The sequence below is a fragment of the Rousettus aegyptiacus genome, unplaced genomic scaffold (assembly GCF_014176215.1).
Source record: "Rousettus aegyptiacus isolate mRouAeg1 unplaced genomic scaffold, mRouAeg1.p scaffold_m13_p_4, whole genome shotgun sequence".
NCBI classification, from domain to species: domain Eukaryota; kingdom Metazoa; phylum Chordata; class Mammalia; order Chiroptera; family Pteropodidae; genus Rousettus; species Rousettus aegyptiacus.
In genome coordinates, this window is record NW_023416307.1 from 133,661,771 (window position 1) to 133,679,830 (window position 18,060).

General features: G+C 38.8%; 1 protein-coding gene across 6 annotated transcripts in view; it reads right to left on the minus strand.

Moving 5' to 3' along the window:
• Positions 1-18,060, minus strand: part of TBC1D5 (TBC1 domain family member 5) — a 463,234-nt gene that overhangs the window by 12,040 nt on the left and 433,134 nt on the right. For all 6 annotated transcript variants that reach the window (XM_016129299.2, XM_016129292.2, XM_016129294.2 and 3 more), the window contains one exon: positions 8,544-8,643. In XM_016129299.2, the coding sequence (XP_015984785.2) occupies positions 8,544-8,643 (100 nt within the window). The remainder of the gene's footprint in view (positions 1-8,543; positions 8,644-18,060) is intronic.

The window sequence follows — 18,060 nt, forward strand, 5'->3', positions numbered from 1 at the left end:
CTAGCCATCTTCTCTTGGATGCCTTTTTTTTTGCTGCAAGCCAACCCAGAGCTGGGTGGTGACGCTTGCAGAAGTAGGTTGGAAACAGGAGGGATGGTGACAGCAGATGATATGAGTGTACTGGGAAAACGGAACGAGGCCTGTTGTTTATTACAGGCCTAAGTGGGAATAATGTTTCGAGTTCTAAAGACTACCTCTGCCCTGTGTTCTCTCTTGATAAGAGCATGAGCAGTCAACAAGCCTAGACCTTCACTACTGCCCTGTCACTTAGGTCTAACGAAATGGCAGAGCTGCCGATGGGCTACCCCAACGCCACCCTCCACCCGTTCCGCACCATCACGTCCCAGATTTTATTCAGAGCAGCACTGTGCACATGATCCCTTTCAGCCAAGGTTAGTCATGTACCACAGCTCTGGCCAATGAGGTGTAAGAGAAGTCTCCGGATGGAGCTTCCGGAAAGCTTCTCCTGGGGGACTGACTCAGTTTGCACCTTTTGGGCCTTTATTCTCCCCAGTTTTTCAGCCCAAAATGCTGGCAAGAGCTCCATGAGTCACCTTACAAATATACAGATGAGGATCACAGCTTAAGAGCCTCTGTGATCATGAACTAGAGTCTCACTTTAAGAAATCCAGGGTGTGGGAGTCCAGATGAAAACAAAAGAGTATCTTCAAAGGCTGTTAAAGGTTTGAATACAAGAACTTTCATTTTACTAACCAACTACTGTCCATGTAAATTCTTTGCCTAACCAGTTCCTCTACATATTGATTTGAGGTAGCATTTACACACATTCTACTAATATATAATCTCTCAGTAACAAATCTACTGCTTTAAATAAGTTGCATCTGCATATAAAAATAGAAGAACATAATGATGTCTTTCTATGCCTTAAAATATTTAAGGCAGAAGTGTGAAATGTTTAGATTTCCAATGTAATGCACATTTTTCCTTATTGCAAGAGGCAGAATAAATTATGATATAAAGGCTCTTTTTGTTTCTGGGCAGTAGGAAGATTATGCTGTTCTTTATAACCTATTTAAGTATTATATATTATAAATGTTAAAGTACTAAAGGGGAAAACCTCACATAACTAACCACTTCTGTGGGAATTACACAAAAAAAAATCTCATTGGCATAACAATCCCACGGCGACTCCATTGTTTTTAATGAAATATCAATGCCACAGAAATAGAGCTCTCAGTTGAAGGGTAACGGAGATGGCACACAAACTACTTTTTCAATTTCTTAAAAATCTATTTTCTTCAATGCCAGAATGAAAATGCTTTCACTTAAATGGCTGGTGGAGAAGGTGACGAAGGCAACGCAAGCCTACGTGCACTCGGAGGCAGCAGAAAGGGGGCGGCGGTGGCACTAACGGCTGACTGGACAAGCTACCTAACCTCCCTGAGCCAGAGGGGCGGTAACAGAACCTTCTTCACAGCATCGCTGTGAAGAATGAACAAACGAGCACAGCAGCTGGCCCGCTGTGGAAGCGCGGGGCCTGCAGCGTTCATTCCCATGTGGCCACATTACCTCACCTGACCATCCCAGCGGCCGTTCTGGATGAGGACCGTCCTCCGAGTACAGAAGAGGGAGCCAGGCTCAGAAAGGGCACGTCTGTTATTTGAGGTCTCTTCACTGGCAAGTGGCAGAGCTAGGGTTACATTCCTGATCATCTGGATCCCAAGCCCGCCTCCCGCAATTACGTATATGGCAATGAAGGAGGGACCAGAGTTATGCACAGACACGGGATGGGGTCTTGGCACTGACTAGACTGCCTTGAGATGCCAGTGCCCTTCATGCAGTGGTGGAACTAACCTAAATGAGGTCAGTCAGAAATAGGAAGTCACCTATATGCAAAACAGACCTTTCAGGAGCGCTGGCACAAGCATCAAACTCCTTGATGTTGGATGATCTTATGAGCTGTGATCTGTGTGTCACTAAAACCATCAGTAAGATTGGGGTTATACCTCCATTAGATGAGATAATCAAAGTGGTCCACTTCTAGCATATTGCCTATTACTATTATTGCTTAGTATGTTTTTCTCCTCCTTTTCCAGTATCTTAAATACTCAGATAAGTAGATTTTACTTTCTGAGGTTCTCTCATCTATAATAGAGATTTAGTTACCCTGACCTCTGACAATCTCATATAAGGACTCTCCTAGACTCTAAAGAGATATGCAGGCTGTTATTGCAAAACAGAGGGGTCACATGCATGCCCAGCGTGGTAGTGGCTGAAAAGTTGGCCATTAGCAAGGAAGGGGGCAGACCTGTAATTTGTCATTACTGACTCTGGCTGCACCGTTGGGACTTCTGTTCACAGTGCTATCATTGTCCAGAGCAGGGAAAAGGCAGATTCAGGAGGAGGCAGGTACTCCGCTCACTATATCTCTATTACTTGTCCCTGCCAATGTTTCTGAGCTCACTGGTGCTCTGGGAGGACCTTGCTTGCTTCATGTGAAGCTATGTGTCACTTCCAATATTTCTGGTAAAGAATATTCTCTTCTACTCTCTCCTCCTGTTTTGAAGTTTTACTCACCTCTTCCATACATATGGAGCTCAGTTTCAGATTACCACTCTTCCATTTCACCCTACCCTCAAACTACTATTCCTGGAACCTATCTCTACATCAGAGAGCAGGTACGTAGTAAGTATAAGCTGAATGACCAACGTGAGCCTCTCCCAGAAGCATTAGGGCTCATTCTTAACACCTGAAAAACAGATGCAGGTATTTCTCAGATAAAGAATTGAAGGATACTAACATGATCAACCAGATCCTGGACTGAGAATTGGATGGGGGTGGTGGAGGGAAACAACATTTGTTAACAGTCTATTAAGAGCCGAGCACTGAGTCAGGCACTTCATGCTCAGTATTTTCTTAAAAAGCAAAAGGCAGATCATGCAGAAAACATAATCAAGGGTTCTATTTTGCATCCAGCTGCCAGAATGGCTGAAAATCCTAAATTCAGCACTGGGAGAGAAGTATCACTTAGGAAAATCTAAGGGAGAGACTAGGTGAATGCGTGCATTACCCTTAGGAACAGTCTCCAGGCCAATAAACAGTTATCTTAAGTAAACTGAGTGTGCTTAGCACACACTTCCAAATCTTCACTGATCTCTACCATTTGGTGTATTACGCTCTTAGGGTTTACCCACTGGCCAGAGAGTGACAGAAGTATGTCTCCTCACTGTAAAATCTATTATATTCATGACATGGGGCATCTTAGGGTCAACCTGAAAAAGAGACTTTACATATATTTTTAAACCTAAAAGATTCTATGCACCAGTAATGGTCAGATGCCTTTGCCAGAATATGTAAAAATCAAAGTAGAAACAGCAAGGGTTTTACTATTAGGACATATCCTGGGCTTTTGCCATTGTGCCCTCTCATTTGGGAGCAATGAGACAGGAGAGCAGTTTGGCTAAGATTGTCATAAAATTACATCATTTAGTCAAATAAGATCCTTTGAACTGGGTTTAAGATGGATATATTTTTTGTGTGTGAATTTCAGGCCATAAAGGTTTTTGCTGACATAAGGATTTAGTGAAAGTTAAGTGCCACCCCTTAGCCGAGATTTAAACATGGCTCAAGTCAATATTAGCCTTCTTATCTTGGGCTTCACCTCCCCACGACTCACAAGCTCTCAAGCTCAGCATGAGATGCTTGTGGCGGCCACAAAGTCCTTGAGCTTTCAAGTGATTGGCAGCACGCCTGTTTCCATAGAAATGATCTATCGGGTCATTAGCTGGAAAGGACTGGGATTGGAGGAGTGAAGAGGCAGCCAGGGAAGGAGGGGCGAGAACAGGTTATGAGGTCAACCAGTGCAAGAAAGATGAAAAATTTGGGAATTACATTGAGAAAAAGAGAGAGAGGGAAAGATGCTCAATTTGGGCTTCTCCTTTGGAAAAGCATGTGGGAAAATGCAAGAGAACCAGAAAATGAAAATAAAATTATCAAAGATGGAGAGTCTGTACTGAGCTTACGTGATCAGAATTGTGGTATCTTAGCTTGGAAAAAGAGAAAATAAGTGTATGGTTTGCTAGGCTTTTCTAAATGGGTATAGGGTTGGTACAAGAAAGATGCTGACCAATTGTTCTGTCTTCTGATAATAAAGCAGGGTGTGGGGCAGGGAAGACTTCAACTAGAAGAGAATGTGTTCAGGAAGGCTGAAAACAAGTGAATTTCACTTGATTGAAGGCTACATCAGAGTGCTGGGGGAGGCTGGGAGCTCTCTGCCCACAGACTTCAGTGTACATGTGCCTGAAGTGTGGGGTTATGAATACATTAATTGAATTTAGCCCAGATAATCTGAAGTTCTTTCACTCCTTGCTGCTTCTAGTCTGTCATGGGCCAGTGACAGCAGGTCACCTGCAGGCTGTTAGAAAGGCAGAGCTTCAGGCCCCACATCAAACTTACTGAATCAGAATCTGCATTTTAATAGGATCCTCGGGGGAAGGGTATATTTTCCTTCTATAGAGGACTCTGCTTCCCACAATTAAATGTAGTCCTTTACAGTCTTAAAATAATTATGAAAAGCTTTTATCACAGCGTGGTTAACAGGGAGAAAGCTGTCTGGTGATAACATTTTCTCTGTTCTTTAAATGTCATTAGTTAATTGGCCTATTGAGTATTTCCGAAGACATCCATTGAAAGCTGTTTTGATAAACATTAGAAAATCAGATTTATAAAGTTGTTACAGAGGCAAATAAAATAATTTTCAAAAATGAACTCCTCTTAAAGCTGATTTTTATATAAATATTATGACAAGTGTAAAAACAGTAATGATGTGTGCAATAAAATATCAGAAGATCTGGACTCCAGCTACTGATTCAAGTATGGCCTTAGCAGAAGCATCAGTGACAGAGAAGCCAAGGACTGGATTTGAGTCTAGACTCCTGGTGCCAGCTAGCTATGTGCCACTCATCCTTCTGGGCCTTGATTTCCTCATCGGCCAAGTGAAGAGCAGCTGAGATAACTTCAGGGGGTTTCACATCTTTAACCTTCTAAGATCCCTTGAGCTATAAGTACTCTCAAGAACAGCATAGGAAACCTAATTTCCCTGACTGTATTGCACTTAATTCTCCCATTGCTAATATGAACGACCAAAGAAAGGGCGAGCTGCCGAAAGCCAGTGTCTAAATACCGAACAAATGATGGAAATACCTCCATTGGGAGCAGGCAGGTGTGGGCCTCAGAGGCCAGCAAGGTGAACAGCTCATACTCCCTATAAACAGCTGGCAGCTCAGCCCAGCTGCTCACAGAGCAGAGAAGTGTAGGCTGCTCACCCACGTGCAATTATGTGTGATGTACTGCAAATCTAAAAATATCCTAGGCTCAGCCACAGGGTTAATACAGTACTGTCAATGGCTTTCAACTCAACTGTCAGGATGACAGGAAGGGGAGTAACTATAGCAACAGAAAAATGAACACATAAAAAAGAAATCTTCTGAAGTTGACAGGAAAAATTTAGATTTAATAAAACATTTATTTTTAATTCTTGTCTCTAAATCTTTGAATCCAAATAGTTCAATTCCGTGGAGGTAATAAAATTAGAATTTTGAAAGAGTTTTGATAAAACAAATACACTCTGTTTTGAGTTTCAGATCCATAAGGAAATACTGCTAACCTGTCAATTTTAATTGCCTCTATAATTAAAGGACCATTTGAACAAATCCTTTATACAATTTTTAACTGAGAAGCTTTCTCTATATTTGTTCTATCAGTTATAATAATAGCTTTGAGTGGTACTTGACATTTTAAGATATTATTACATGTCTGATGAAAATGTAGGGTGATATAGAATGCTCTTGAAATGAAAAGAACTTAGTGAAAATAATTAACATTAGGAAAGGATGCGAAGAAATAACTCTTAGAAGTTTCTGAGGCAGAGCTCACAGCCCACACCATGGCCCAGTGTATAAGGGAGCCTCTGCAACGCTCATGTCAGTAAGTACATTTGCATCATTCTGTTCTGATAAAGCTATTCTCATTCAAAGAGTGCACGCACATAACCTTAGAATAAACACATCCAAAATTTCAACATCTTTCTGTATCATATGATAAAAGAATATTCAGTTAGGTGTTGGGAAATGAAGCATTGGTCCTAGCTCTCCCATAACTAGTTGTGAGGCCCTAGACAAGCCACCACACAGCTGTCTGACCATGGGCTGGATTAGTCTCTCATCACCTTCCCTGAGAAGGGACAGGTAAGAGTTAAGGGGAAAGAGGAGAGGATTTGTGCTGAATACCTACTCTGGGCCATGCCTTGTGCTGGGCTTTAAAAATACATTATCTTGGCAACAACTGGCAAGAGAGATAATTTTATCTCCATTTTATATAAGAGGGCACGATTATAACCAAGCCGAGCTAAGAAGTGACAGAGCCTGGTTATAACCTTGTGTCTGACGCCACATGAATCTCTCTCAGGTTTCACTCCAGGCTCTCTGACAGCTGACTCTTGCCTGCAGTATAAAGATTGACTCCCAGGTGCTAGTTACAGGGACTTAAACCATGCACAGATTTTTCAGTGACTGTCTTGCATTTTCTAAGCATAGAAGATTAGGTCCCTTGGAAAGTCCCTCTATAATCTTCCTTTCACCTAGGCAACCACTGTTAAACAGTTATTTTCACATCAAATATATACTATTCTGCACCTGCTTTTCTCAGTAATGATGTATCATGAACATTTCCTTATGTTACTAAAAAAAAAAGTACTTTAATCTTTACAAAGATTACATTATTATATTATAGGCAGGAAAAACGGAAAACATATGGAAAAAACACTATGAAATTAATGTCATTTTTCAAGGAAGTATAAGTCACAAAGTAAATCAAGAGCTTCACCTTATTTAAGACCTGTGTCTCCTAAAATTTTTGCGTAGACTCAAAATTGCCTACAACACAGAAATATCCTTTAATAAAGCAATTCTATAATATGCAGATGAGATGAAATATATCTGTAGGCCCTGGGGCCAGGAATTCTTTGTAGCATCCCTCAACCCTGCTTTAAAAATGCAGTCATGCTATTTATCTGGCGAAAAGAGGTCAACAGCTATGTGAAGGGATTATGGCTGAAAGTGAAACGTACACACAAAAACAAGTCTAGTTTTGTGGTTAGTTGAAAATCCACAGCTGGTATAGGCTTTTCTTCAATTAAAGTGTTTCTTCTTCCCCTACAATGAGAAAATGCTCTTTTACTGCTTATCGGAAGACCAAAATTGAAGCAAAAACTGTTTGAAAACTCTGAGGCTTAAGTAAAGCTGCCTTAAAGTCTGCTATGTGGACCAAAACTTGGAAATTTCCTAATGGGATTTTCTAGAGTTCCAGTATATCTTTCTCTCAGTCACTTTGTTCTTCTGCTTTGGTCAAAACCCAAATAAGTAACGCAAAGTTCACCCAAGTAGCCAAAGAAACAAAACAAAACACACGAGAATGAAATAAAAAATCACACGTGTGTACACACACACACACACTTACTTTAAAATTAATTAACTAAAATTAGTTATATAATATATATTAGTCATTTATATATAAAGTATCTCATTACTTCTTTTTGATGCATTTTAAAGTGTGATGCTATAAGATTCATGTAAACTTAGTTCTATATAAAAATAATCATAAAGAAGCATATAAATAAACATAGTTTTAAAGGGATGGAGTCAGATGTGACAAGGGTAACTTTTCTCATTGTGATGAGAGATACTACCCTTCGATTACCTATCAGGGTTTTCTTCTGCTGTTCCCTCCTCTTGAACCCTTTCTCTAGAAATAAGGTTGAGAATAAAACAGGGCCTAGCCATATGGCTAATAAGATATGGTAGGCAGCCAGCCACTTAGGTCAGCATCTCTCGAAATCTGTAAGAAAACATTTATTTCTCGCTAGAGGCAAGGATGTTTAGGCAACACCCAAATGACAGCCATTCTGGTCACACGCAATGGACTCATGACTTAACAGGGTGAGAGACTGACGTAATACAAAATACAGAATTTCCACACATGTAGAGAGAGCAGTGCCTGAGGACCTTCTAAGGTGACACAGGTATGACTCATATGTAAATTGTGCTTCAAACCAGGATATTTCTTAGAATATAAACTTGGTCAGAATTACAGTCATGTGGTACTGACATGCATTTCAGGTGGGCGGCTAAAAATATATTTAAAAAAATAAAGAAAGCATTGTCATATTAGTGATCACAGTTTACATAATAGTAAAGCTGACTGTTTGACCTTGAAAGCTCAACATTTTATTTTGGTTTGAGGCGGAGAGACACAAATGGCAGAGTAGTAGTTAAGAGCTGAACTATAGTCAGAGTGCTTGATTTTGAATTTCTTCTCTAGTTACTCGTGATATAATCTTGGGAAATTTTATTAATCTCTCTGTGCTTCAGTTTCCTCATTTGTACAATGGGGACAGTGACAGTATTTCTTCCATAGGGCTGCTGTGAGGATCACATGAGATAATTCATATAAAGAGCTTAACACGGGGCCTGGTGTCAACTATTGTTATGACTAATACCATTCCCAGGCCAAAGTAGTTCACTCACCAAGATGAGTGTCCATCACCTTTGCACAGTATTTGCACATGGCATCCAGGTCATTTAGCTGTCCCTGAAGGAAGGAGATCTGGGCTTCTAATTCTTCCTCCTAAAATCAAGGGGGTAAAGATATGGAAATTAAGAAGACATTCATATAAAATCCCCCAAATTCTTCAAATGATCTGGACTATTTTAAAGATGTCTTTTCAGTCCTGGATAAAACAAAGGAAAACAGCAAATACTCAAGAGCAAACCTACCACAATTGCTACCAATGAAATAGAAACAGGATAAAATAGAGGTTTTTAAAAAAATCTGGACTTTTCCTAATTGAATGCTAGCTTTGTGTCATGTGTAAATGTTTAATCATGCAACCTTGTATAAAAAAGTACCTAAAAGATATCCAGTAACTATTGAGCCACACAAATTGGGAGAGTAAATTGGATTTTTGTGAACCAAATTCCCGAGGCGGTTTGTACAAAAACATTACATTTTCTCTCTCACACATCTGGGAAACCAAAAATTTCCATTTGTGTAAGACAAATCTTATCACTTTCCAGACAATGATACTCTCTTAAAACGTGAGATTTCCCCAAAGCACTTGGGAAAGTTTTGCTCTTGCAGCCCATAAATAGCTGTTCTCACATTTCCTCTCTTGATGTGACACTAGAGCATTTTATTTATTTGATTGTTTCTAGGAAAAATACTCTGGGTTGAGTAATTATCTAAATGGTAAAAGACAATTTAACTGTAACAAAAGGATAAAGCCTGTTTTTTTTCTTTTTCTTGTTTTCCTTTTAGGAAAAAATAATACATGCAAAAAATTTCCCAAGGAAATTTGGAGGATTAAGGGAGTTTTTCTCAGGGAATGAGAATAATCCTCATTAAGTGGGATATTTTAAACCAAGTTAGCTAGAATGCAAAATAAAGATGTTATCAGAGCTGGGATAGGCTAGAAAATTGATTCTTCTGTTTTAGATGCTTGTCCTTCCACATAAAAATCCTATGTCATTAAAAAGAAGGGATGGGAAACCTACTGAGATATGCTTTTCCTTAGAGACTAAATATAATTTGACTTATAGAGGGAAATTAAGAGTTGAAAAGGTTACTTGTAGGTGTATTCAATTTTAGCAACACACATATGCAATACTAAAAAGTTCTGTATCCAACAGCTGCCTGAAGAAATGAGCCCTTAGGAATATGCATTTAAACACTTGACACAGAAAACAGAGCGGTAACTCTATAAACAAATTATTGAGAAGTGCCCACGGAAGGATTATGCAAACACTAACCATGATCTTTACATATCCCACAGTGTGCAGCAGCCTCTCCTCTGATATGCAAATAAAGACAAATGCAACAGAAGCAGCTCTGCCAAGGAATGACTGCAGGGGCAGGTGGGTAGGTGGTGCCGCCTTCCCAACTCTTTGGCTAGGCTTTAAGGTGGAAAAGGATGGGGGCATTTCAGGGTATTTTTCTCTTTTTTTCCCCTTTGTTTTTGCACAGGCTTGAGTTTCCCTGTTCTATCAAGATACTGCAGGAATTGGAGGAAGAAGGCTACACGTTGGTTGACTATGGCTGTGGTTAGTCTCCAAAGATGGCCACCATCAATTCCTTCACTCACTGTACATGCTGTTCTACTCATGAGGCGGAATCTATTTGCCCTCTCCTTGAACCTGGGCTGGCCTTGTGACTTGCCTTGCTCCAAAGAATGCATCAGATGTCAAACTGTGCCAGTTTTGGGCTAGTGTAAGAAGCTTGCCAACTTCTGCTTACTTCTGCTTCCACCAGAGGAAGACAGCTACCATGTTGTAAAGAAGCTCAGGCTAGAATGCTGAGAGAGGAAAGAAAATATGGAAAGAGGCCATAGGAGAAGCACTGACGTGTGAATGAAGCCTGCCTGACCTTTCAGTGCAGTCCCTCTAATGCCACTCAAGTGAGGGACTCTATCAACATCACCTGGGAAAGAAGAACAGGCCAACCAAGCCTTGTCCAAATGACTGACCTGTAACCTACGAGAAATAACAGTGCTATTGTTTTAAGGAGTGGACTTTTGGAGTGGTTTGTGATGCAGATTAACTGAAACAGTGTTAGAACAGAAAGAACACTAACTTGGTATATGGCATAAGGAAGTTTGAGTTCTATTTCTGATTCTGCCATTTACAAGTCTTGTAACCTTATGTAAACCTCTGTCCAACATGGACCAAAATTCAGCACTCCCTAGAGAAGGTACAAGTCAGACACTTTGCTCTCAAGATGCTTATAAACTTGTAGTTGTAATAAGAAAGTTATATAAATTACTAGCATATAAGGTAAAGTAGACAAAAGTCTTATAATAATTAAATAAGAGTGATAGCTCTGGAAATTCCGATCCCTGCCTCCTGTCCCTTCTACTGAACAAGTCATCTTTTCAATGTGTTACAGGTACAAACCCAACTGAATGAGTCCAGAACTGTACTGAGGTGACAGCTTGGCAGTGTGTTTAAAGAAGGGGGCCCAGGTGTGGCTGGAGTTTTCCCTTGCATGTGACTTCCAACTGGGGTGCTGACAGCCTAGAGTAGACAAATGTCAGTAGGAATGCACTGCCTCCTGGCTTGAAAACATCTTTATTTACTCTATGTATTAGTTTAATTTGGATTAAGCAATCACCTCTAAAATGTAAAAGCCCTCAGGAATTTTAATCCCTGGCAGTCATTCCTATCTAAACGGATTTATTTTATCCAGTATGTTTGATTTTAAAAGCTGGGAGGGAAGAGCTTCAGAGGAGATGCTTTAGAGGAGATAGGCCAGGCCTGCTGGTGGTGAGGCTTTGGACAGCTGGAGGGAACTATGTAGCTCAAGGGAGGTCTCTTCCTCAAAACATTTTACTGTGCTAGTAGGAATATTATAATAAAATTGTGGTGGGACTGGTGCCCTCTAAATCGTGCAGCGCGCAGTTTGCACAAGGGTATGGGGAAGCTCTGAGAGTGTGCCAGCCCCAAAGCACTTGGTGCATAAATGTGTGCAAATGTAAGAACAGTTTTCCAAATCAGCAGTTTTGCTTGGGGCTCTGGTGGAAAGTGAAGAGCATCTTGCTTGCCTAAAGCTCAAGCAAACCTCAATACGAATGGAATCTATTGGTAGAAAATGGCAACTCTCATTCATTTAAATCTTTTTGTCAAAGGAAAGTTCACAGAAAGATCCAGTATGTGAGATAAGAAGAGCATTCTGGTTAAACAGGTGGAGGGGTCCAAGAACTTCTTTCATTTGGAAGTTAGAAATCCAGTGTATTATTTCTCTAGAGTTTGCTTAATCTTAAAACATTCCCAAACCCTTCCACTATCACTTTATAAATAGACTTTATAAATAGAAATGGAATCACTTGGAGGCAAAAGGGTGGCTTGTCATTTATTCTTCACTATATTATATAATTACAGATAAAAGAAAGAGCCAAGAATCAAGCTTCTAAAGTTGTGGGAACTGACTTTACATTTTTATTTTAGCTTCTCTTGCTCCACACTCTTCCCAGCTAACATCCTTTAAACACTGACAGCTTTAGTCTTTGTTTTCACTAAACTGGTCCCCTGTAATGAAAAACAAATGCTTGGCTAATTGCCTTGGGGTTTTGTGAAAACAACCAGTTAGTGTGATTTTTATGTATAAATAAGACACTGAAGAGAAATGTTTATTATACAGCAGGTCTTCAAATAATAGCTTTTTGTTCAATATCTTTTTTCTTATAAAGTTGATGAGATGCCATAGGAACTTAACTCTTGTTTGCATCAATTAATCTATGGTAAAACTGGTTTCGTTATATGTCGTTTCACTTAAAGTTGCAGAATCAATTGATGATGCTAAGCGAGGGTTAACTGTATTTACTTTTGCACAAATATCCTGCTTTCCATTACAGTAGGGAGTATAGTAGAACAGGATGAAATTCTGGAGTAAACACACCTGGGTTCAAATGCACTTTCTGCTGGTTACTAGCTGTATAATTTGGACAAGTTCCTTAATTTCTTGGTGCCCTAACCCTACCTAGGAGAATTGGGGGAAAAACAAAATGAGAAGACCATGGAGAGGATCTTGCATAGAGTAGGTAGTCAATAAAGGCATTTATTCTTTCATTTAAAAAAAAAAATTAATAACCAGGTCAAAACAGTGAAACGGATTTTAAATATAGAGTTTTATGATTCACTGTTGGAAAACACTGGTTTCTCATTTTAAAATCTTTATGTGGCTTAGCCCAGAAAGATTAATTAGGGCTTGAGAGCCCATCGCTGTCTTAAGTTCTGGATAGCAAATTGATGTGCAAAACAAGACACTGATGGAGGATTATGAAGAAGGTCATATGCAGACCACTGTGTGCAACACAGTGTACTTGGCAGTTCTGTAGGGAACGACTGGAAGATGAGGAGAGAAAACCACCCAGCATCTAACACTTTTATAGTGATTATGACATTCTAGACACTGAGCTTTGCCTGTATTAATTTAATCCTTACAACAAACCTGTGAGGTAGATTCTCTACTGCCTACCTTAAACATAATCTCCTTTGTAAGCCAAATTCTCTGGAAGTGAATGCCAAGATTTAGACAGATGATTGAGAAACCAAGTACCTTGGCCCACTACTCTCATCTCTTCCCTGCATACACATTAGTTCTTATGCTTAATTACTATGGTCCTTCCAATGTTAAATCCTAACCCCAAATTGTTGACTAAATTGTTTTCCTTTAAAAAGATTCGGGTGTAATTGGCTGTGTTCTGTTTTGTTTGCTAAATGATTTTTGTTCTGACACTATCTTAAGAAATGTTTTTTTGAATTTGCCCTTTAAAAAGTGGTGCTTCCACCATCATTTACCCCAAAATAGTTGAGGCATCATTATGCTTCTACTCAAATGCTATAAATCTCAGTAGTTTAAATTATTTTATAATATATGGATTTATATATCAATTTTATTAAATTCTCCCATGTTTTTTGGCTATATCTTGGTTAACAAGACAAGCTTTTGTAGTTCATTATTTATTCACTTATTCAACACATATATTTCTTTGTGGGAAATGAATGAGACATGAGAGACCTCTACAAATTTAGAAGGACGTACATACCTGTACATAGAGCCGAGAGATAAGGTAAATTCTGTAAAAAATATGAAAGAGGAACCTGCACAATTCTGGGCAGATGATTTCCAATTTGTAGAGGTGAAAATGAAAGCAGATTTTTCTGGAAGAGATAGCAGTTTTGCTGGGTCTTAAAGAAGAAGGACTTAGCTCAGAAGAAATGATGAATGAAGATGTTTTAGGAGGCAAGGCTCCAGTAAACAAAGAGGTGGAGTCAGGACACACGTATGACACGGATGAAGCCAGAGCATGAAGAAGAGCAGACGCTGAGGTCTGGCAGAAAGGCTTCCCTTCCCTCCCCATTCATTTCCTATTCCATTTTTACTTTGGATAATTACGTTTTGGGGGCTGGAGCCTGAGGTGCAGACTGTTGTGGCCACTGGCCCTAACAGGCGCCACGCTCATAATGCTTGTTAGCAGGCTGCAATGGTGTCCTTGTCCATAGACTAATTAAAATCCCGGGGTTCTTGGTTTGGGGGAAAAGTGGGGCAGGAAGAGCACTAGGGTAGAGTTCTGCTCAGCTTCCAAGTAAATGTCCTCGGATCACAAGAGAAGCAGACAAGGGAACCGACACCTACTGCAGGCAGCAGGAACAGGCAAATATAGAAACTAGGAGACAGGAAAGACGCCCAGTCTTTTTCGAGCAGATGGGTGAACAAGAAGTGGGAAGTGGAGGAAATGGAAAGTCTTGAGGGAAAAAAGTGGGAAGGCTGTGGCTGTTCCGAGGAAGCTGTGGTGTATACAAGGGCAAAACACACACGGTGTGGATGAAAACCACGCTGTGGCATATGGTATCAGCAGAGGAAGACACCACCAGGAAAAAAATGGAACAGGAACATATAGGAGACTTTTTTAGAGTATAAAAATAAGTGGTATAGGTGTGTGAGGCAGTATAGTCATGCTGGAGAGCAAGTGGACATGATCAAAGCCCCAGAATCTGTATCTGTTACACCTGCATGTACCCCTGTAACCCTGGCCAGAAAGCAAAGCTCTCTGAGCCTCAGTTTCCTGTCTATAAAATGGGGATAATAATTCCTGCTTCATATGATTTCTGGAGAAGTAGATTACATGTGATTTTCCAGATGAAACACTTTGCACAGTGCTTGACAAATGGTAAACACTTGATAAATGTTCATTTTGTTGTTATCCCTAGATTATTAATGTAATTCTAGAAAGTTATCCCAAGGACTATGGATATGTGCAAAAACATAACCCCCAAGATAATCATCACACATTCAATGGCAACATGATCACACATTCAATGGCTTGTGTGCGTGCACACAAACACACACACACACACATACACACACACACAATCCACACAAATCTTAAATGTCTAATGATAGCTGACTTAGGTAACTTGTGGTATAGTACATTCATAAATAGAATATTATGCAACTTTTAAAAATGTCCTCATATAAGAACATTTAACAATAACATACAGTATACTAATTGGAAAGTAAGTTACAAAGTAGTAGGTTAAGAATGATTCTGTCAGAACAAATTGATGGTCGCCAGATAGAAGAGGGGTTAGGAGGATGGGTGTAAAAGGTGAAAGGCATTAACAAATTTATATATATAACAAATTTCCAGTTATAAAAACAGTCAAGGGCTATAAAGGACAGCATAGGAAATAGAGTCGATAATACTGTAATCATTATGTATGGTGCCAAATGGGTACTAGACTTATTAGGTTGATCACTTCGTAAGGTATATAAATGTCTAATCATAATGTTGGACATCTAAAATTAATATAATATTGTATGTCAACTATAATTGAAAAATAAATTTAAAAAAAAGACTTTTTAGAAAGATATTCATACTAAAAAAAAAAGGAAAGATATTCATTGAAGTGTTTATATTGGTTATTCTCCAAATGGTGACGTTACAGGTCATTTTCCCACCTTCTTTCTGTTTTTTTTTTTTTTTGTAGGGGGGAGTTTTTTTTTTTTACCATGAAATTGGATCATATTTTTGTAATAAGAAGGTCAAATTATTACCTAAGTAATGTAATAGGAAGGAAATAAGAAAAAATATGATGGTGTTTACCAAGAAGAAAAAAAAGGTGTTAATATTTTTAAATGACAAAAATTGATTCTAAATCAAACTTTAACCAATACTATAGTCTAAACAAATCTGTAATCTAAACAATACTAAGCAGTAAGATAATTTAAATGAAATAACACATGAAACATCCTCATCATCAGAGTTAGGAAATTCAGGGCTGAGAAGGCTGTGTAAACAAACCTTGTTATTTCTTTATTACCTTACTATTCCAAGCCCAAACTTCTGTTTTGCCAATTCTTCAAAAATTGTTTAGTTGTTGGAAAAGTATAAAACCTGCCTTCTTTGATAATTTATTTGGGACTCGTATTCTTATGAAGCCACTATATACATAAAATTAAAATTTGATTTTCTCTTATTAATCTGTCTCATGTCAAATTTAATTCTTAGATCAGCTCGAAGAACCTAAAATGATAAAGGAAATTTTTTTCCTCCCCAACACAACCTAGAACAAAGGCATTAAAACCTAAACTCAACAGTATTTTTTATGACTTTTCATACTTCAGTTTCCTCTAGAGCTCAACAAAACTCCTGTATTACAGGATACTGCCCCTGGAGAAGATGACAGACTAGGAAGCACCAGGAATCTATATCCCAGCCTAGACAACAAATGCATGGACAGACCTTGTCTGATGTAACTATTTTGGAGGGCTGGAGTCTATTTAAGACTGGCTACTTCCAAGGGAAGGATTGGAGGGTAAATTGTGGTTAATTTCAGTCAAGTTCAGCTTAGTACAAAAGCAGCCACTCATCCCCCACATCTCGCCTTGTGGCAGGCAGCTATGCACTTGTTCCTGGAGCAGTTTGCATAGAGCTTGTGGGAGCCAGGGTGGGCAAAAAGGATCCCATCCACCACACACCATGGATCTATGCTCTGATTACTGATTGATATTTCTGATTACAGAGGTGCAGACAAAGAAGAAGGTGGTCATTATTTTCGTGTCTCCTCCCACTGTTAGAAACCCTTCTCCCTCTGGATGAAGTGATTTTCAGTGGCTTTAAAGAGCCTGCACTCTTCTCCCCCGGCTTCATTTTTCTCTTTTTCCTCTTTAAGGAGCCAGATGGTAAAGAGTAGGATATTCAAAAGCAACTGCATACATGATGGAAATCTGACAATGATTGTGCATGCTCAGGAAAAGGCAAAGATTCAGAAAAAACCCGAGACCTCAGGTTTATACCTCATACTGGTCATTGGTACAGGGACAGTCTAGAAACAAACAAACAAACAAACCCACAAAAACAAAAGCCAGTAAACCCTGAGAAAGGGGAGATTCTGACTTTAAGAGTTACACATTAATAGCCCTGAAAAGTATAACTTGCAATGAAAAATTCACTAGAGAGATTCAAGGCAGATTTCAACAGGCAGAAGAATGAGCAAACATGAACACTGAACCAACAAGTACACTGCGTCCCCAAAGAAGGAATGAAACAGTGAATATTTAAAGAAATAACTAACTTCCCAAATTTGATGAAGGACATGAATATAAACACACAAGCTAAACAAACTCAAAGTAAAATGAACTGAAAGAACTTTCTAAGACACACGGAGACAGGACATTATATATGAATAAGTTTCAATACAGCAAGGAAATATACCAATTATAAACATTTACACCAGAACAGTAAATTATGTGAAGCAAGAACCGAAAGCAGTAACAGACATTTCTACAATAATAGCTGGAAACTAATACGCCACTCTCACCGATGGGTAGAACAACCAACAGAAGATAACTAAGGAATGAGAGGATTTAAACACAATAAACCACCTAGATCTAACATACATATACACTACCCAACAACAGCATGAAGTATTTTCCAGGATATATCATACACTAAGTCTCAACAGCTTTAAAAAGACACATATACAGTATTTTCTCTGACCGCATCAGGATGAAGTTAGAATCAGCAATAGTAGTAAAACTGGAAAATTCACAAATTTGTGGAAATTAAACACACACACCAATGGATCCAAGAGGAAATTAAAAGTGAAATTAGAAAATACTTGGAAATAAATGAAAACAAAAACAACATAATCAAACTTATCGGATGCAGTGAAAGCACTGTTAAGGGGAAAATTAATAGCTATAAACGCTTATATTAAAGAAGAAAGATTTCAAATCAACAACCTAACTATACAACTTCAGGAACTAGGAAAAAAAAATAAAAAATAAACTCAAAGCTATCAGAAGGAAGAAAATAATAAATATTACAGCAGAGAGAGAAAAAAATAGAGTACAGGAAAACAACAGAGAAATATCAATAAAACCAAAAGCTGATTCTTTGAAAAGACCAACAAAATTAATGAACCTTTAGCTGTATGGGTTAAGAGAAAAAGAGAGAGGACTGAAATTACTAAAATCAGAAACAAA